Source organism: Neoarthrinium moseri (genome assembly GCF_022829205.1).
Source record: "Neoarthrinium moseri strain CBS 164.80 chromosome Unknown scaffold33_Wmoseri_CBS_16480, whole genome shotgun sequence".
Lineage (NCBI taxonomy): Eukaryota > Fungi > Ascomycota > Sordariomycetes > Amphisphaeriales > Apiosporaceae > Neoarthrinium > Neoarthrinium moseri.
In genome coordinates this window covers 138,782-158,888 of record NW_026055147.1, presented here as the reverse complement: position 1 = coordinate 158,888, position 20,107 = coordinate 138,782, and the positions used below count along the sequence as shown (strand labels likewise).

The window sequence follows — 20,107 nt, the reverse complement described above, 5'->3', positions numbered from 1 at the left end:
CTTATCGGGGGGCCCCTTGGGGGGGTTCGCTGTGGTGGTTTGGGCCCGCTATTGTAGCGGTCCAGCAGGTGCTGCAGCAGCCCACCTTGAGTACTTACAGTACTTAACTTAGGTATTAGTTCTTGGGTTGTGCTGGGCCGTGGCCTTGCCGCACTCCATCGACGGACCGGACGCACCTAAACTTCGTCAGAAGCGCATTTCCATTTTGCCCCAAAATCCCACCTCACCTCACCTCACCTCACCTCACCTCACCTCACCTCACCTCACCTCACCTCGTCTTCCCTTCTCTCCGCCCCAGACACGCCGGCTGTCTCTGCACTGCGCCTTTCTCCCGTCACCGCTTGCGCTCCTCGCGATCGCGTGAAAGGCCTGCCACCTGCGACGTCCTTCCTCCCTTACGACTTGGCGGCACGGCAATGTGATCGCCCGATTTTCTGCTCTCCCGCAACCACCAACCCATTCCTTACGCCGATCCAGACCCAGGCCTGACCGGTCCAAATTCTCGGAGACCAGCCTCTGGCGCCGCCGACCTGCGAGGTTTGTCTCACCCACGCCTCTACACCTGCTCTACACCACGATTCAAAGTCTCCCCCCCGTTCTTTTTCTTCCTTTGCCATGTTGTGCGCTTGGGCTGGTCATGGCGACTAACTATCCCCGGCAGAAGGTAGCATCTACCCGCGGTCGACTCCCCAACTTCGCCCCCGGCCCCGGCCCAGGCTCAGGCCCAGCAATGGAGGGTGCTTTTACCCACGTCGGCAACCACCTGATTTCCGACTCGGCCGCTGCCATCAATGCTGGCGACGATGATCTGTCAGCCCTCGACCACGATGAGAGCCTGCTGTACGGCAAGTACCCCGGCCGCAAGGGCCTAGGAGCCGCCCGCCGTCGCGACGACGATGACAACGGCACCGAGGCCGCCTACGACGACGATGACATGAGCATGGCCAGCGTCCCCGTGGGCGCCATGAAGGATATGAGCCTCAGGAACAACCCTGAGGAGGAGAAGGACCTGCCCGCCCACGCCTGCGCGTACGTGCCTCGATAATTTACCCCCTCTTCATCCTCTTCTGTGTGTATACTGACACCCCCCTGTAGCTACTGCGGTATTCACTCTCCCGGCTCTGTCGTCAAGTGTCTCGCTTGCAACAAGTGGTTCTGCAGCGCCCGTGGCAATGCTAGCTCTTCGCACATCGTCAACCATCTGGTCCGCGCCCGACACAAGGAGGTCCAGCTCCACCCCGAATCCGCCCTCGGCGACACCATTCTCGAGTGCTACAACTGCGGCACAAAGAACGTCTTCCTCCTCGGTTTCATCCCCGCCAAGTCCGACACCGTCGTCGTTCTGCTGTGCCGACAGCCCTGCGCCGCTTCCACCTCGACCAAGGACATGAGCTGGGACATCTCCCGCTGGCAGCCTCTCATTGAGGACCGCGGCTTTCTCCCCTGGCTTGTGTCACCCCCGAGCGACAACGAGCAGCTCCGTGCTCGACACTTGACCCCGCCCATGATCGCCCGGCTCGAGGAGATGTGGAAGGACAACGCCTCGGCCACCGTGGCTGACCTGGAGAAGGCGGCCAGCGTCGACGACGATCCCCACCCTGTCCTTCTCAAGTACGAGGACCCCTTCCAATACCAGAACATCTTTGGTCCCCTCGTCAAGATGGAGTCCGACTACGACAAGAAGCTCAAGGAGGCCCAGTCTGAGGATGGCTTGGTCGTTCGCTGGGATTTGGGGTTGAATAACAAGCACTTGGCCAGTTTTACGTTCCCCAAGCTTGAGTCTGGCGATGTGAAGCTCGCCGTTGGTGACGAGATGCGACTCAAGTACAAGGGAGAGCTTCGCGCTCCCTGGGAAGGTGTTGGTTATGTGATTAAGATTCCTAACAACCAGTCGGACGAGGTCACTCTGGAACTGCGCAAGACGGGCAACGACAAGTCGGTCCCAACCGAATGCACTCACAACTTCGCCGCCGACTACGTCTGGAAGGCCACCTCGTACGACCGCATGCAGGCCGCCATGAAGACCTTCGCCGTTGACGAGATGAGCGTGTCTGGCTACATCTTCCACAAGCTGCTCGGCCACGAAGTTGCCGTCGCCCCCATGAAGACCAACCTGCCTAAGAAGTTCAGCGTCCCCGGTCTTCCGGAGCTGAACGGCAGCCAGATCAGCGCCATTAAGAATGTCCTGTCGACACCCCTGAGTCTGATTCAGGGCCCGCCCGGTACTGGAAAGACCGTTACCTCCGCTACCATCATTTACCATTTGGCCAAGATGAACAACGGCCAGGTCCTCGTCTGCGCGCCTTCCAACGTTGCTGTTGACCAGCTCTGCGAGCGCATCAACCTTACCGGTCTCAAGGTGGTGCGATTGACCGCCAAATCCCGTGAGGATGTCGAGTCCTCCGTCAGCTTCCTTGCCCTCCATGAGCAGGTCCGCATGTTGGACTCCAACCCAGAGCTGATGAAGCTCACGCAGCTCAAGGCCGCCGCTGGAGAGCTCTCGAGCCAGGATGAGAAGAAATTCAAACAGCTGACCCGCGCCGCCGAGCGCGAGATTCTGAGCAATGCCGATGTCGTTTGCTGCACCTGTGTCGGTGCTGGAGATCCCCGTCTCCAGAAGATGAAGTTCCGTAATGTCTTGATCGACGAGTCGACCCAGTCTGCAGAGCCCGAGTGCATGATTCCTCTGGTCCTGGGATGCAAGCAAGTTGTGTTGGTCGGCGATCACAAACAATTGGGCCCCGTCATCATGAACAAGAAGGCTGCCAAGGCCGGACTTAACCAGTCTCTTTTCGAACGTCTTGTGAGACTTGGCTTCACGCCTATCCGTCTCAACATCCAGTACCGTATGCACCCTTGTCTTTCGCAGTTCCCCTCCAACATGTTTTACGAGGGCTCCCTGCAGAACGGCGTGTCTGCCCCGAGCAGGATTCGCAAGGACGTGGACTTCCCCTGGCCGGTCGCAGAGATGCCGATGATGATGTGGTCGAACTTGGGCAATGAGGAGATCTCAGCTTCCGGCACATCGTACCTCAACCGAACCGAGGCGTCGAACGTGGAAAAGGTTGTGACGCGCTTCTTTAAGGCGGGCGTCCGCCCATCCGACATTGGAGTTATCACTCCGTACGAGGGTCAACGCAGTTACATTGTGCAAACCATGCAGAATACCGGAACTTTCAAGAAAGATGCCTACAAGGAGGTCGAGGTTGCATCCGTCGATGCGTTCCAGGGTCGTGAGAAGGACTTCATTGTCTTGTCTTGCGTGCGGTCCAACGACAACCAGGGCATCGGTTTCCTGTCAGACCCTCGTCGTCTCAATGTCGGACTCACGCGTGCCAAGTATGGTCTTGTCATTATCGGCAATCCAAAGGTTCTGGCAAAACATGAGCTGTGGCATCACCTCCTTGTCCACTTCAAGGAGCAGAAGTGCTTGGTAGAGGGACCCCTGACCAACCTGCAGACCTCCCTCCTTCAGTTCAGCAAGCCCAAGAACACGTTCCGCCAGCGACCTCACCAGGCTTCGTACGGATCCGGTTCCAGCGGCTTCGCCAACGGCCGTTCTGGGCCCGGCTTCAATGGGCCTTCCTCTGTGCAGGACTTTGACTCTGGCTCGATGATGTCTTTCATCCCCGACGATGTTTCGAGCATCCACAGCTCTACCTTGGGAGGCGCCGGCCTCGGTAACACCGCATTCCCGCAGATGTTCTCGTCCTTCAACCCCGAGCAATGGCCTGGTCTTCCTGGATTCAACGCTTCGAGCAGCCGGATCGGAGGTAAGAGAGGCGGTCGCGGCACCGAGAGCATTGCTGGCGAAAGCGTTGCCACCTCTGAGTACACTGATGCCAGTGCCAGCGTGATTGGTGCCAAGGGTGTTGGCCAGGGCGGCGTTAGTCTGGGCTCTGGTCTTCAGGACGCACTTCGGGCCCGGCCTACCTCCTTCACTCATTCTGATCGCCTCAAGCAGTACGTTGAGAACTCCGGCCGACCCGGTTACTCCAACGGCTACGGACGTCGCTACGATGATGACGAGAAGTCCATCAGTACTGCCTTCGCAAGCCAGATTGGCGGTGGATTTGATTGATTGGCTATCGATTTCGACAGTGGGCTCCCTCTGTACGTCAGTTGAATTTACGTCGACTCATTCCAGGACATCAATCGGATGACTGGAGTCTATCTTGGGCCAGTTTCGAGAAGACTCATACTCCAGCCAAATTCATCAAAGGAAGGCGGAAGTAGACAAGATGCTCCTCGTCGGGCATCGTGGTCGGTGCTGCAACGAACTTGGACTTTACCCCTGACCCCGCGGTTTGCACAAACATCGACGGAGACGTACGGTGGCTCGGTGAACCCGTCAGGAGGGCAATCTGCGAAATTTTTGCCTTTGCTGTGCACCCCGAGCCGGAGACTTCGTCCCCTTGCGGGAGAAATGGACTTCCCTCGAGGAACGGTCTTCCGCCCAACGGGATAGGATAGACCTCGTGCTCGTACGGATGCGGAGAGCTCGGGAGTGTGATCACTCAGTGCTGTATCACCCCCAGAAGGAGATGCTGTGTTTGCGAGGAGGTACGGCACCAACTACTGCTGCCGCCGCCACCGGCCGCGGCTTGCGACTGGACAATAGCTATTTGCTACTCCTGCACCGAGCGACCTGCAACGGGCGGACAAAGCTCCTGCCGGAAACCGAACCGGCAGCCGGCCTGAACTGATTGCTCCGGTGCTTGCGCGTACAGACGCCATCACACGCGCTGATGGTGGATAGATTGACCATGGTTATTTTTCGTCACCCACACACGTTCATTAATACACACTCGTTTACTGCATGTTGCCGGCTCATTCCTTTTTTTTCCCCCACTGCTTGTTCATGTGTGCCTGGTCTCGCTCTCTCGTGTGACCGACCCAGGTGATGCCTTTCCAGGGTCCAAATGAGAACGAAAAATAGGTATCATTGCCAATGGGATGGAATATCTAAAGACGCGAAAGTATAAGGATCGCTAGGTATTTCGCCAGAAAAACAAGACACAATGCCGATGCTGACCTCGCCCCTATCCACCGTAGTTTTGACACACTCGCTCCATCCACAGAGCATGCCCATGATATTTTCGTCGCATACGCACATCGTCGCCTCACATTACCCTCACTTCTTCTCCGTTTGGACCCCCTCCTTGACGACGCCCCCTTCTTCCTTGACGACGCCCCCTTCTTCCTTGACGACGCCCCCTTCTTCCTTGACGACGCCCCCTTCTTCCTTGACGACGCCCCCTTCTTCCTTGCCGCCGGCCGCGACCGACGCCGCCTTGGCGTCCAGGCTCATGCGGCTCATCTGGCTCGCCATGCTCAGCCCCGTGCCCTTGCGCTGCCGCAGCGCCTTGGCCCACCTCTCCTGGTCCTTGTGATGCCGGCCGGCCTCGGCGCTCGGCCTGCCCGCCCCCGTCCCGGGCGCCGCTTTCCTCGCGTCCCCCTCCGCCGCACCGTCGTCGTCGTCGCCGCCCGTCAGTCCCAGGACGTCCTTGAGCTCGGGGATCTCGACGTGGTCGCGCGTGTTGCGCATGCGGTGGCACCAGGTGATCTTCTTGTCCTCGCTCTTCTCGCTGTCGTGGCCGTTGGCGCGGTCGTCGAGGTCGAGCGGGGCCGGGGCGGCGCGCTCGTCCTGCGGGGTGGCGATCGGGGTGTCGAGGCTGAGGCTGGCGGGCTCGAAGAGGAACTCGCCGCCGACCTGCTTCTGGTCGCCCATCTGCAGCACGAGCCCGGACTTGACCTGGCGCAGCGCCTGCGTGATGCCCGACACGACCGTCTGCGCCATGCTCTTGCGCGCCATGTAGGCCGGGCGCGCCCCCGCCGCCAGCGTCCGCAGCATGCCCAGCTCGCGGTACAGGTGCTGCGTGTTGTCGGCGTAGACGGGGAACGGGCACCCCGTCTCCTCCAGGTACGACTTGATCAGCTTGTGGTTGCCGCAGCCGATGACGGCGATCGAGGTCGGCACCGGCAGAGACAGCAGCGCCTCGGGCGTGATGGCGGCCGAGAGGGTGCGCAGGTATTCTTGGCAGTTCTGTGCGAGAGGGAAAAAAGAGGCGTCAGTCAGCGGATTTTGTTCTATTCTTGCCATGTTGTCTCTCGGGGTGTTCCCGGAGTCAGTTACATGAACACGAAGGGGGGGCAGACTTACACCACAGAAGAAGTGGCGCACAAAGATGATCAGCACACGCCGCGCCACGTTGGGGCCGGTATATAAGCTCTTGAAGGTATGCGACTTGCCGCTCTCGTCGAGGACCGTGTACTTCTCGAGTTTCCTCAAGGTCTCCTCCGAGGGCAGGTTGTTGTTCGTCTGCACATCGCCCTGGAAGTCCTCCAGGGTGGTCGCCTCATCCTTGGAGAGGCCGCCGCCGCCGACGGTCGTCGAGGTGGCCGACGAGGCAGCGCCGGCGCCGTTCGCAGAGTTGGCGCTCTCCACCGGCGCCGGTGCGGCCACGGGAGCTGTGGGTGTCACTTCTGTCTGTGATGTGGGCGGCTTGGCCTCGGGGGCAGCAGTCTCGGCTGTGGTATCGAGCTTGGGAGCTTCAGCTCCAGCGGCCGAGGCATTGGTGGTGGCCGTTGTAGTCTCGGTGGGTGGCAGCACGTCTGACGTCGTCGTAGAGTCCGTCTTCGGCACATGGGCCGTGGCGGGCGCCGCAGCGGGAGAATCCGTCATTGCTACCATGATTTTTTTTTTTTGAGGGTGTAGATATTGGGTTATTGGAACCGAAGGGTGCAATGGTGTTCTGGTAACCTTTGGGGTGGTTTTCCAGGACAAGCACGGGAAACAGTTGTTGCCGTGGGTGGCAGTTTGGGCAGGATTGGACGAAACACGGGAAGAGGGGCGACCCAAGGTGATCTTATGGGTTAGGGATCTTGGACCCGATAGGCGACGTGAGGGTGAGATATACGAAGCAGGGTTGTGGCGATACAAGTCAGCCCCGACGGTCTGGGCCGAGAAGCTTGTTTCTTTCCAGGAACACACAAAGACAGCAAGCGGATCAAGGGCTGCCCATTGACTGGGTCTGGGTTGGGTGATAGCTGGACTGGAGGGCAGCTTGAGTCAGCTCACGGGGAAACGTGTGGGATGAGAGAGCGGGAATGAGTGAGTGAGTGAGTGTGTGCGTGCGTGGAGTGTGGTGTCGTGTCTCGTCACTTTCTTGTTGCGACGACATGCCCTGCGTCTCAGATTCTTGGCAGACGCAGTGACGCCAGGGTCCAGCGACTCCAGCCAAGCCAGCCAGCGCCCCAGTGCGCTAACTTACCACCAGCCAGGGTTTGCAGGGCCTCCCCCCTGCTGTCTGCAGGCGCTAGACCGGGGCCCACTGGCACGGCCAGCGGGTTAAGGCGCTGTGGTAGGCTCCAGGCGGGCCAATCCCAGCGCTGCACAACCTGCCATTCTGGGCCTGCTCGACCCCGGACTGGGCGCCGTCGATTGGCGGGCCAGAGCAAGAGAATGACAGCGGCTGGGAATCGACTCATATGCCTCCGTCAGGTTTCAAGAGAGTAGACAGCCAGGGGTGTGTTGGCAAGCCGCCCGTCTCTGGGAGCTGGGGCTCTGTTCGGCCGCCAGCGCTGCGTGCTTCCGTTTCATCTCCGTGTGAGGTCATCCGACGTCGACAGTTCAGGGCAGTGGTTCATGAGGGCCAGGTATGAGCTCGGTTGTCCTGTGTATCGCTATCCAGCAACTCGGGTGTGCTATTTAACCGCCTGCAGTAAGTCTAAGATTACTGTGGTACTAGTTAACTCGGGCCTCTGTCTTTGACCCTTCAGCCGCAGCGTCATAGCACCTCTGTTGCTTCCTATACCAACAACAGCAAGGCCGCAACGCACAGCACTCAGGGTCACCACCTCAAGCTATTCTGTAAATTCGCACAGCAGTGGGTGACACCTTTCAAACGACGGGGCACTCTCGTTCAGGATGCCCAAGATCTGCAGGTTCAAAGCTCCTCCAAGTTATTGCTCGGCATAAGTATTCAAGAGAAACCGCACACCATCCGAGATGAACATCGCCCACTAGCGTCACGGGGCCGCGCCGCTGGTGTGGTAAAGTGGGTCCGGAAGCACACGATGCCGTTGGATCGGCGAGCGGGCGGCGCCAACTACTCCAACGGCTCACAACGTTGCCGAAGCCAAAAGACACAGAGAAAAAGAAAGGAAATGAGGAATCGAGAGGTCTGGCCGGAAACCTGCAGTGCAATGTTCCATCGACATCCGGCCAGCTGAGCTTGGTTACATGAGCCTCTCTACTATTTGCCGTCTTGGCGATCGTTACATTCGCCAGTTGCTATCCTCAAATACTCCCCGCTCTGGACTACTTCATTATATGCACATTCGTCTTTCATGGCTCTCACTGTCAAGCAGTAGCTCGCAGGCAACTGTCCTCCCTACCGTACGTAACACATGCGCTTCAAGAGGCGCCGTCCAATCAAGTGATGAGATTGTTAGATCGGAGAGCCAATAAGGCCCAAGATGTACGAATCGCTCATAGTCGAAACAGATTGTCGAGGCTACATTGATATCCAAGCAAGCCCGCTCCCCCAGGTACAAGATGATCAAGTGCTTGAGCCTCGGCGCAGTGCTCTGACCCTAGACCTGGACGCGCAGTGTCGACTAGTTGGGTCCCTGTTGACGAGCCAGCCACAACGAGTTTAAGTCGTCGTCAGCTATCGTTCGAAGCCCGTCCATCTGGTTGATTTACCCCGTAGAAGGCAGGCCCGTGGCACTACGAATAGTACTGGGGCATGAAAGACACGCAGTGCCCGTCGCGTAGCATGTACAAGGCCACGGCTCAGGGCTAATGGTTTTCACTGAGCCCAGCCATGGGGCAAAATCTCCTGTATGATTCGGAAAAGTGATGATTCAAGTACACCACAGGACCCAGGTAGCTTGTCATTGTGCAATTGAAGAAGATACGACTCTTGTGGCGGGCCTGTTTCGTATGCCGGCATATATAGAGCACAGTTCTGGGACTGTTCTGCCCATGCATCGCACACTGACCAGCCGCATATCGATCATAACAGACGGTAATATATCTTCGTTGAGACGAACCTGCTGAGGCAGGCCATGAGATCGTCCTGGTCGGGTATATAGCCAATTACCAAGTACACAGTGCCAGCCTTGCCAAGCGCCGCCACGACCCCAAGTCGATAGCAATATACTGTTATACGCAAAGGCGTAACTTAACCCTGAGAGATGCAACCATAGACACATCTGATCCCGCAAAGAGCCTCGCTAAACCGCGTATTGCAACAAACCAGAAAAAGACAGAGCGAGAAGCCCATCACAGTCAACGAACGAGCACACACCAAGGGAGCGAGCTTTCACAAAGAGGAGGTGTAATTACGGTATGTATGTACAGCACAACCAGCCCATGATCTCTTTGGTTCGCGCTCTCTCGTTGCGAGAACCGGCCGCAAATGCAGTCAGACCAACTCCATGCACCCCTGAGATTTCCAGCTCATCAAAAAAAGGGAACCGACACTTTGCAATGAGAATGACGAACGTCGCCCGCCCCAGTCCTCAGGTCCGCTCCCCGGGGGGACTCCATAGAAGAAGGTGATAGAGCCCCGGCCGAAAGCCGATCCTCCTCGGGCAGGCCCCGCGACTTCTTCCGTTCCGGCTTTTTTGCATAAAGCAGCAAGACTAGAAACCCTTTTGTCTACACTACACGGCCCCGCCTCGCCGGGGCCCCATCCAAATATCAAAACATCAACGGGGAGTTGGGAGTGTACAGCGTATATACACAACTCCAGAACCTATCTTGTACAAGCAACGGGGAAATCTAGCGAGCTCCGGCGAAAGCACCAGCTCCGGCACCGCTCATGCCTTGGAGCTTAGCGGCAAGCTGCGGGTACTTGGTCTGAACCTCGAGCTGAGTCCGCGTGGCCTCTGCGTAGGACAGGGCATTGACGATCTCGCCTGGAGTGCGGGCGAGCTCGGCAGCACGCTCAAAGTACTTGAGGGCCTCAACAACCTTGCCCTGCTGCAGCAAGAGCTGCGCCATGGTGGCAACGGCAATATCACACTCGGGGTCGACTAGCACGATGTCAATAAAAAGAGTTTCCCGTAGTTAAGATGACAGGTGGACTTACGGATGAGGGCCTTTTCACAGAGCTTCTCGGCCTCGGTGAACTCCTGCTTCTGCTGGAAGAGGGCAAGCGCCTTGTTGATGAGCGGGAGGACGTTCATGGCCATCGGCTTCGTCTGCTTCTCCATCTCCATGGCGGTGTCGAACTTGGCAATGGCCTCGTCGAACTTGCCTTGGTCCAGAAGGAGCTCACCGTAGTAGTTGTATACATCGGGAACCTTGTCAAAGTTCTTGACGCACCTCCTGAAGGTGGCCATCGAGGAGGCTATGGATCCCATCTTGTACTGTGTGACACCCAGCTGGATGTGGGAGAAGATGAAGGTGGTGTCCAGGTCGATCGACTTCTGGTAGTCCTTGGCGGCCTCCTGGAACTCGCCGTGGATGAAGTGCAGTTGGGCACGGTGGTAGTAGATGTCAGGGTCCTGGTCGTTCTGCTGGATGGCCTTCTCCAGGTCCTGAGCAGCTTCTTCCCGTGCGCCTACGATTTGGTCAGATCATAATCAACCGAAAGCGAAAGGGTGGGTACATACCTCTCTCAAGGTGCATGCTTGCGCGCTTGACAAAGCTCTGGGTCATGGCCGGATCCAGCTCGAGAGACTTGTCCATGTCCTTCAATGCCTCCTCCTGCTGGCCCTTGAGGCATCGGAAAGTGCCTCGCAGGTTGTAGGCGAGGGCTTCGTATTCGTCAAGACCGCCCAGCTCAATGGCCTTCTCGAAGGCGCCAGCGGCCTCTTCGTAGCCCTCGTGGGTCTTCCTGTCCATCGCCCGGAGACCGAGCTGCAGCTGTCCCTTGCCAGTCTCGGAAGACAGCTCGACCGAGTCCTCCAGGCCGGCGGGCCGGTCCTTGACGCGGAAGCTCTGGATGTAGTTGGCGACAAAGGTCGGGCTGGGGAGCTTGTCGGGGTTCTTGGACTTGATGATGTTGTCGGCCTTCTGCTCGGCAACCTTCTTCAGCAGGCGCTCGACGGAGTCAGCGCTGGTCTGGTTCTTGAACTCGTCGATGATGCAGCTGGCAGTGAAGTCCAACAGGGCCTCGCTGTACTGCTCGAGGTGCTCGTAGGCATTGGCACGCCGGTTCAGGGCCTTGACATAGGTGGGGTCCAGGTTAACAGCGGCCGTGGTGTCCTCGACGACCTTGTCCCAGACGCTGAGGGCATTGTAGCAGGCGGCGCGGTTGGAGTAGAAGATGGGGTCGGGCTTGCAGAGAATGGCTTGCGAGTAGAGGTCAATGGCCTTGTTGTAGTCCTTGCTGCCGTAAGCCTTGTTTCCGGCGTTCTTCAGCTGCAGGGCGTAGTCTTTGCGCTGCTCGTCGGTCAGGGTGGCGACCAACTCCTCGGTGATCTGGGGCAGCTCGTCGGCGCTCTCGACCGAGGCGGCCTTGGGCTTCTCGGGTTGGGCCTCGGCGGCAGCCTTGTTGGCCTCGGCCTGGCGCTCAGCCTCTTTTCTTTTCCGCTTCTCCTTCTTGCTGATCTTTGGTTGCGAGGGCTTTGGCTTCTGTGATGGCACGGTCGATTAGCATGGTCCGTCGGACTCGTCGCGGCCGTGGGCTGACAGGGGCCCGGGCCCGGGCCAGAGTGGCACGATGCGCAGATGGGATGGATGGACGCACAACATCACTGTTCAGGTAGTAGACAACACCGGCGCCAGTGGCCACTAGAGTAACTCCGGCAATGGTGTAGACCAATGTCTTGTTTTCCGAGGCCCAGTTGGTGATGCGGTCCCATGTCGACGACTCGACGGGGACTGTGACGGGGGGTGTGGGTAGGGGAGGTGCCGGAGCGGCGGAAGCACCAGACATGATTGCGTTGCGACTCGGAGCTGGAGCTGTGGAAAGAGAATTGAATGGGCCGGGGAGGGGGGCAGCGGCGGCGACGATACGGCGGTCGCGATGCAAGGAATATACAGGAAAATGCTGGTGTTGTCGAGGGCTGGACGTGGACTCCTCGATGATGCTGTCAGAGCTGGCAGCTTTCTCTGCACGCGAAAACTTCTAAATTTCCTAGCGCGACTTTTCGGTCGAATTGGACAGCTCCCAACTTGTTCCCGGCGAGCACGGGCCCACCGTTGACGTCGTCGTCCACTAACTCGTAGTGACAGTACAGCCTGCGTAGCACGGGGGGCAGTGCCAGCAAGCCCTGGATGGGGACGACAGGGGCTTTGTACATAGTCATACGTATGTACTCTCGAATTGGGATAGACCTCGCTATATGAGTATAATAAAAATAAAAAAAACGATTCTATGGATTTGCAGCATTTGGGTCTTTAAGCCGACGTTGTGTGGTCCATCTATTTACTTACTGTACTGACCCAAACCAGCTCGTCCGAAAATGATAATTGAACTAGTGTCCGAAATGCAAGACTAGGACCCGCCTGGTAGACAGCATAACGCAGGGCTGCATTAATACAAGCCACGACTATGTTACCTTGTCCGGGTTGCTTGGACATTTAATCATCCGGAGCATGGCAGACACGGAAGCGCCCGCCGAGTTCCAAATCATCACCACCCTCCGCTACGATGCCAGACTTCTGGAACTGCCCGGCCAGGGCTTTCCGACAGCCGCTTGGAATCGGACACCGTCGCCATGGTACATGCTGGACTACCATCGAGACAGGATGCTGAGGGCCGTCGAATACTTTGGGTTTCAGTCATTCGACCAACTATATAGAGGGGAAGCCGGCCTGAGGAGGTTCGAGTCTCTGCTACAGTCAGAGTATGACGAAAAGTACGCAGCTCGACGTTCCAAGATGTGGCGCGTCAAGGTGCTGCTGGGCCACACTGGCAACACGCAATTTGAATTTGCACCCCTTAGTGATGCCGTCCAAGACGTCACCCCGTTGAACAATCTATTCCCTAGCTGTCTCCCTGCTCCTACTGGTTCAGACATACCTCCTTCTGTATCCATTGACTCGTCAAAACCGGCACTTACAGGATCTCCCTGGGTGATCCTCCTCGACGTTCAAATCATAAAACCGGATGCTTTCACCCACTTCAAGACTACAAAACGAGAAGTGTATAACGACGTCCGGTCACGTTTCAACTTGACGCCAGCGGAGCGCACCGAAGTCCTGGTCCAAAATCCGGATGGCGAGGTAATGGAAGGAACGATAACTACGCCTTACTTCTGGAGGAATCAACGATGGGTCACTCCCCCAGTCTCAATACATTCTCACTGGGGCGGGAACGACGGGACCACGAGGCGATTCGCTCTAGAACGGTAAGTGCCCCTGCATCTCTCAGTAACTGATCACGCAGAGCTTACGATTCACAGCGGCATCGCGGCGGAAGAGGTTATCCTGGCCAGCAGCATCACCGACGGCGAGTTCTGCTGGTTGAGCAACGGTGTCCGAGGCTTTATGCCTGGCTTTGTCCGCTTGGCATAGAATGCAACCTAATCTGATATAAGTCTATCCCCGCGCCAAGTCTACCTTGAATACAAAGTCAAGTATCTCTCAAGGGTTTTTTTTTTTTTTCTCTAAATGCCCAACTCTGGAAACTCTAGCTGAAGCTTTGAACTACCATCTAACGGGGACGCAAAGATGTTGGCGAACCAGCCAATATGGTCCATAATAAGTCTCTGCCCTTTGTGCAGCTGATATACGTCGTCGAGAGTGATGTAGTCACATCCACCCGCGTACTTGGAGAAGATGTCCTCGAACCTCTGTGGGATAAAGCGGCCTTCCGTGTCGTACGAACCGGTATTGCTCCCGTGCTTATCCTTGTGAGTCCTCTCAGTGAAGACCCGGAAGAACGGATCGGGCAGCCAGCCGGAGACTGTTGGGTACGAGAAGTTGGCGTGGATAATGAAAATGGCCAGCAGAGATAGTAGCACGCCGAAGCCAGCTTTTGGAAGCCTATGAAGGTGTCGTGAGGCCATATCGTGCCGTCCTTGTCCTACGAGTCGTGGTGGTTAATCTCCGTTAGGAAGCCATCTGAGCTTGAACCTTCCTCATAGCTGTCACCCTTGGTATATCCGCCAACTTACAGTGTCGAAAAACTCGCAATGTTGTTGAAGTACCTGTCTTATCGATCAGCGAGCTGTCCCATCGCCCTCACATGACGCATTACTTTGAAGGAAACTAATGGGCCACCTCCTTGCATGGCCACGTACCGTCTGATCGCGATGATTGGCAGCCCAACTTCTTTCCGTAGTGCCTGACGGTCGCTCATAGGTTGCGGCGATATTTGCACGCCCTGTGCCTGAATAATCCTCACTCAGCGAGATGTTCTTGCGATAAGTCGACCATAAAATGAGTGGGAAACCCTACCTGGATGTGGTAGTCCTTCATCGTGCTCGGGCTCAATCCATGGCTTTCGCTCTTGAGTGACGAACACGCCTTCAATTGAGCTGACCAATGATGGTCATCCGTTGACGGCGTCGGCATAAGACTCATCAGGCATCATGGAGTATATTGAGACTTTTGTTTCCAATACTCTATTCTTTTTTAACTTTCGCTAGAACAAATATGCACAACAGAGCCTCTGCAATGATATTTGCAATTCTCAACTCGCCATAGGCTGGTATAACGACTTGTTTACGTCACTGCGTTTCGGACAGCAAGGGCAAGCCCGGTCGGGTTCCGGCTTGGATCAGAAGCGGATCCAACCGTGAATCAAGGATTGTTTGTATCAGATCACTGTATGCCACTCACATGCCAACACCAAAAAGGCGACTCGGATGTTTATGTGCGCATTTCAAGCCTCCATCAAGTGGCAAGACCAGCCCGAGACTCCCAAGGCCGTTAGTATACAGAACGAAAAGTAATTAGTTAAATAAACAAACAGATTGCGCTTGGACAATGCCTCTGCTTGCTATATTTTAGCACTGCGAACTCCATTGTCAACCAGAACTTCTCTTCCGTCTTGTACTTAAATACCACTGTCACAATTCCCCAAGAACCGCGCCACAGATCAATTTAAGAAAAAGGTTGAAGAGGTATCGTGCGTGAAAACGTGACGAGTTTAGCTCCAAGCTGGGAGATGTGCAGTTGTCAGAAACACTATCCGCAGGCCTAAAAGTTCAAGATGCTTCTATGGACATGGTCAGGTTGAGATAGCAACCTGCTGTGGGAGATTAGAGCGAAGCAAAGCGGAAAGGGACGAACTATGAAGACATAGCGCCTGACACTGGCTTGAGGGAAGCGTGCACTTAGGCTAACTCGCATACCAGTGGTTTCCACGTTCAATCATCCTCTAGCGTTCATATCTACAGCCTATGAAATATCTCGCAAGTAGCTCATGAGTCATGCTGTCATCTTATTGTAGAGACACAAGGCATTGCTAATAACGAGTTCGCATAGAAGGACGTTCAAGCGAGGCGAGTCGACCAGGTGGGGTTGAGGAAGACCCACTCATAACACTGGACCCCATCAAGCCCCAGGATTACATATTAGCCACAATTAGCACGCCGATATTTCAACAAGCTACAAACCCTTGATAACTCAGTTGGCAGAGTGTCGGACTGTAAATGTTACAAGATATCCGCAAGTCGCCGGTTCAAATCCGGCTCGAGGGAAAGCTTCGATTTATTTTTTTGGCCTTCAATTGATTTTTACCCCAATGTGACCTTTTCTGTTCTTTCCTCTCTCTTCTTCTTTCACCTAGGTCTGGCATTGACGGGGTCGTCCACTAAAGTGAGTATTGTTTTGTAGTGTATGGATTACCCTAGCGACTCATGTTTTTCTGTTGCGCATTGCAATTTCCATTCTTGGTGTATAAATGCGCACCATGTATATGAAGCAGTCGACAAACACGGAGACGTTACGGTTTTTGCTTTTCTTTCATGAAATGACTATTTGCGTGAATAGATGAATAAAAACAGGACTCCAAAAAAAAAAAAAGAGCATCATGTGACAATCGTCACCGGTTTCTGACAGGTGTCAGTCTGCGAATATAACTACTTCTCTCGCAGCTTTGACTACACACTGATTCTTCTTTGAAAAGTCGAACGTTCAGCCTTCCAACATTGCGCCAAATGCAAGTCAAATCTGCGCTTAAGATCTGGCAAGAGCAGGTACACTGGCGATGTTACTTCGTGTCTGCCCACTTGCACCCTAACATAGGGAACTTGGACCCAGGAATCAATGAATGCATAGGTGGTTGAGCGGCACTTATGACGCAAACAGGTCCTTGACGCATGCTCAACGTGTTACCTATATGGCAAAGGATGCTCGTATAGTCTATAGGCTTGCATGGATCCAGGTGATTGTTGCTCTACAAAGGTGTTCATGTTGCATTCGCAGTATTCCATAAAGAGAACCACTTCCTCTAGCCAGGGGACGTTGGACAGATGTGGCTATCCACGTTCATCCCATCTGGTATTTGGGTTGACAGTAAAATGATGATGCACCCGTCTCTCAATAAGGATAATGTGAACTCTAGTAGACGCACTAGATATGTTCCCAAACAGAGATGCGATCCACAATCTCCCCATCGCTCGTCCCGGCCGCGTGAGTCCTCTGGGGTGTGGTGTGTAGAACACGCTTCAACCCGCCATCCGTTTGCCTCGGTTCCTGGACCTCCGATTCGACAACTCCACCGTGTTCGTCCCTGACGGGCTCTTGCCCTGGCCGACCAAGATATGCAACATAAGAGTACGACGGTGCCGCCCAGGGCGGTCCGGGTTCGGAGGAAGGTTTCCTGGCGGGGAATTCGAGACACACAAGTTTGCCTCCTGGCGCCAATAGTTCCACCATGCGTTGAGCCCAAGCAGGTTTGACGGGCGGTGGAAGAGCGCAATAGAACTGAATATTGTTAGACAGCATTGGACGTGACAATGTTTGGATACCAGGGCACTTACAGTGTAGTCAAAGATGAGATCGAACCTGCCGGCATTGATACCTATCTCGCGCCCCCAATCACCCTTGAAGAAATCGCCCGTGATCCAATGAACGGTGCCAGCTCGCGCTCCCCGCTGCGTGTACACTGGGTCTCCCTCTACGGCGTCGGCATTCTTGCGAGCTCTCTCGATCGCCAACGTGGAGACGTCCATCCCGTATGCATCAAAGCCAAATGCCGCGAGGAGGAGGACGTCATGGCCTCTGCCGCAGCCGGGGACGAGAGCAGTCTTTCTTGTGGTCGCGCCAGGCAGGTCAAACAGCTCTGTGTGCTGCTCTAACAGGTCAGACAAGGCCATGCTGGGGCCCGAACGGTCCCAGGGCGTCCATTCATCTTGCCACAACGAGTTCCATCGCTCGGGATGGTTGGAGAAGGGTTGGTCCCCGAAGTGCTCGGTGAGAGTCCGAGCTGGCTGTTCTTCTGCTGCCATATTTAAATGGAGTAAATCCAACAAAGTAGCGTCCCTATTCTTATATCAAATCAATCGAAGGCAAAGCTCGTCCGTGCATGTTGAGGGACGACTGTGGTAATGCAGCATTTCGATTCGTGTAACGAGGCCGAGGTTTCCGTAATTGAATGCCCCGATACGACCATCGCTCCAATCAGACCCACGTCCCTGGACAGACTAAGGTTGGCTCCCGACCAGAAGCCAGAAGCACTGACTTACTTGAATGTTAGGAGCGAGGGCTCATTATCCTGTTTTCCATCCTGCAAGGCTTTTTGGTGGCTCACGGCTGTGTGCCTGACTCTTGATCATAAGTTGAATCAGTATGAGTTGATGTCAACGGCAAGGGTCGCCTTCAGAGGTTGCATTGGGGGCCGCGTTCTCCTGGCTGGTCGCGAATAATACTGTTTGATGCCGATGCAATATCTCTCGCTGACTCGATCTACTCCTTCGATTGGCTTCTCTCCGCTGAGGATGAACCTGTAGATTAAAACAATGTGACGAATTGCACGCAGCCTTCCCGCTGACTGCATTTTCGGTGACACAACGAACATCACGTAAGACTTTCCCACTTAGGGACATTACGCATCGGTTGTCGAGAGATTGCTTTCTGGTCCTTAGAGGCCGCGAAAACTCTTCCTATTTTGCATCACCCATTCGAATTATCTGGCCAATATATTGAAGGGGATGTAATTTCTGTGTCTTCCAAACTCCAAACAGCACGGAGACGATCTGAAGCCAGACTAAGGAACCTTTGTTCGAGAACCTCGAGATTCCGCAGGACCTTACCATGGCTGCTACGAGATATTCCCAGGTTGATGGACCGACTTCTGGAGGCCATACCAACCAAGTCAAGTTGACAAGAAAACCCCAGATTGCTGCTGAACATCTGCGTCGCCCCTATCTCCGTGCTACCATAGGCGCACTAGCTCCTCTTGCCATTACTGTTTATTTTTGGGTCATTTGGCGCCTCGTACTCAACACTCCAACAGCAAGCAATTGTCTCATCTTTGGCCAACCAGGAGGTAACGCTATATATTATTCATGGTTTGTGATTGCAACTCTGGGCCTTAGCATCTCTCAGTACGGACTCGAAAGTGTTCAGTTGGACAGTCTGTCGGCAAGTCAATATCAGTCTTATACCACGGGACGAAAAGATCGCACATGGGCGCGACCTGACGGATGGCTTCGCGTGATCAGGTATCGCATTTTTCACCGCAAGAAACATTCTGCTCATATGTCTTTGAAACTCTGGTCAAGCTTAGCCATTACGACGATGTTTGGTTTTATCGGGCTTCCATTGTCAGGATTGGCTATGAATTTTGGAAATGGCTATTACAGCTCGGAGGCTAATCCCTTGACGACAGGGTTCAATAATGACAGCTGGAATTCGCGGTTCAAGGCAGGTATATCTCAGCGAGCCTTCGTTGACTGGAATAACGGTGCTCCATTATCTTTGCCTGAATCGGGGGTCATCTACTCCAGCCCAGACTTAGACAGGTCGAGCGTGTCTTACTTGGCAAGCCTACCAAATACACTTCCAAACGACACAGGCGTGGCAGACCTTTTTCTTGCTCCGCAAGCGCTTCATCCCATCGACGGTAGTTCTTGGGGGTTGCGGTTTGGCTACAACTGCACTGTCGTAACTAAATTGGCTGACTTCACCATTTTGAACCACCGACAAAACCGCAACGGATCCTCTGGCGTTGGTAGCTCTACATATACTGTCAACGAAGGGAATGCTATCATTCGAGTATGGAATGAAACCGATACGTCTGTCCGGGTCCACTTTGCGAACAACATCCAAGCCGTCGCAGAGATCGGTTGGGATGAAGCAAACAAGAATCAACAGCAGACAAGAAGTGCACCAGCAGCCTCGGAATGTTATAATCCAATTCCGTTATCTCGGGACGAGTCGATACCTTACCCGGGGCTGGCTCAACCCCAAGTCCTTGAATTTGCTTTGTGGCAGAACTTAACTTCGACAAATTTTGATGTCGAGAATCCGCCAACAATTGATCAATCACTTCCAAACACCATCCCCGAGCTTTTTGGGGCTCGTCATACGTACGACCAAGACGGGGCAGAAACGCAAAATCCAATGGCTGCCATCGGTGTACGATGTACGTCTGTGTCAGAAGTTGGGACAGCCAGAGTCGATGGACGCTTGTCAACTTTCGCGGAGTTTCATCGCTCAGATAGCACCCCAAAAGGTACGAGTGGCCTTCGATGCGCCGAGCGCCTTTCTCTCGGCGTACCAAATCTGCTTTTCGCCAATGCGCTAGCCAGCTCTTCGCCCTCAGAATGGCTGAGCCCCTCCTACTCTTCGGTCGGCAAATATCAACAAGAATATACGCAACAAGACTACATGTGGGTCGGCAACAAGATCAACCTGCAGAGTTCCTACCTCCAAGCTGAAGAGTTGAAACGTTCACTGATCCGCGCCTACTCGCTATACGCACTAGCACTTGTCTACAACAGCGGTGTGGGTTATATAAGCGGCAATGGCACTTATGTTTCAGACTCTTTTGTCAATGTCGATGCTGTCACATATGTCGAGGATACAATACTGATGCCCGGTGTTGTCCCGCCAGTGGTTATAGCAGCCTTACTCACTTTTTGGGCGTCTGGCTCGCTAATTCTCTGCGCGCTGTATGGTTTTCGGCGTCGATAGCCTTCTGGTTCTTGGTTTTAATAGTCAACAACACGATCACGACAATTTCGTGAA

At 55.0% G+C, this 20,107-nt stretch overlaps 7 protein-coding genes across 7 annotated transcripts; 3 read left to right on the top strand and 4 right to left on the bottom strand.

The window, feature by feature from the left end:
- Window positions 1-730: 730 nt before the first annotated feature.
- On the top strand, window positions 731-4,081 carry JN550_008103 (uncharacterized protein; the record flags this gene model as incomplete). Its single annotated transcript, XM_049320028.1, has 2 exons — window positions 731-1,029; window positions 1,096-4,081. 2 exons carry the CDS (start codon window positions 731-733, stop codon window positions 4,079-4,081), a joined length of 3,285 nt encoding a protein of 1,094 aa, XP_049169890.1.
- Window positions 4,082-5,134: 1,053 nt separating this feature from the next.
- JN550_008102 (uncharacterized protein) lies at window positions 5,135-6,685 on the bottom strand (the record flags this gene model as incomplete). The annotated part of the gene is made up of 2 exons (XM_049320027.1): window positions 5,135-6,046; window positions 6,164-6,685. 2 exons carry the CDS (start codon window positions 6,683-6,685, stop codon window positions 5,135-5,137), a joined length of 1,434 nt encoding a protein of 477 aa, XP_049169889.1.
- Window positions 6,686-9,793: 3,108 nt separating this feature from the next.
- On the bottom strand, window positions 9,794-11,897 carry JN550_008101 (uncharacterized protein; the record flags this gene model as incomplete). The annotated part of the gene is made up of 4 exons (XM_049320026.1): window positions 9,794-10,047; window positions 10,104-10,577; window positions 10,630-11,593; window positions 11,709-11,897. 4 exons carry the CDS (start codon window positions 11,895-11,897, stop codon window positions 9,794-9,796), a joined length of 1,881 nt encoding a protein of 626 aa, XP_049169888.1.
- A 662-nt stretch (window positions 11,898-12,559) lies between these two features.
- On the top strand, window positions 12,560-13,480 carry JN550_008100 (uncharacterized protein; the record flags this gene model as incomplete). The annotated part of the gene is made up of 2 exons (XM_049320025.1): window positions 12,560-13,314; window positions 13,369-13,480. 2 exons carry the CDS (start codon window positions 12,560-12,562, stop codon window positions 13,478-13,480), a joined length of 867 nt encoding a protein of 288 aa, XP_049169887.1.
- Window positions 13,481-13,572: 92 nt separating this feature from the next.
- JN550_008099 (uncharacterized protein) lies at window positions 13,573-14,386 on the bottom strand (the record flags this gene model as incomplete). Its single annotated transcript, XM_049320024.1, has 4 exons — window positions 13,573-13,951; window positions 14,083-14,115; window positions 14,209-14,297; window positions 14,366-14,386. 4 exons carry the CDS (start codon window positions 14,384-14,386, stop codon window positions 13,573-13,575), a joined length of 522 nt encoding a protein of 173 aa, XP_049169886.1.
- A 2,100-nt stretch (window positions 14,387-16,486) lies between these two features.
- Window positions 16,487-17,364, bottom strand: JN550_008098 (uncharacterized protein; the record flags this gene model as incomplete). Its single annotated transcript, XM_049320023.1, has 2 exons — window positions 16,487-16,840; window positions 16,897-17,364. 2 exons carry the CDS (start codon window positions 17,362-17,364, stop codon window positions 16,487-16,489), a joined length of 822 nt encoding a protein of 273 aa, XP_049169885.1.
- An 805-nt stretch (window positions 17,365-18,169) lies between these two features.
- Window positions 18,170-20,053, top strand: JN550_008097 (uncharacterized protein; the record flags this gene model as incomplete). The annotated part of the gene is made up of 1 exon (XM_049320021.1): window positions 18,170-20,053. One exon carries the CDS (start codon window positions 18,170-18,172, stop codon window positions 20,051-20,053), a length of 1,884 nt encoding a protein of 627 aa, XP_049169884.1.
- Window positions 20,054-20,107: the final 54 nt, after the last annotated feature.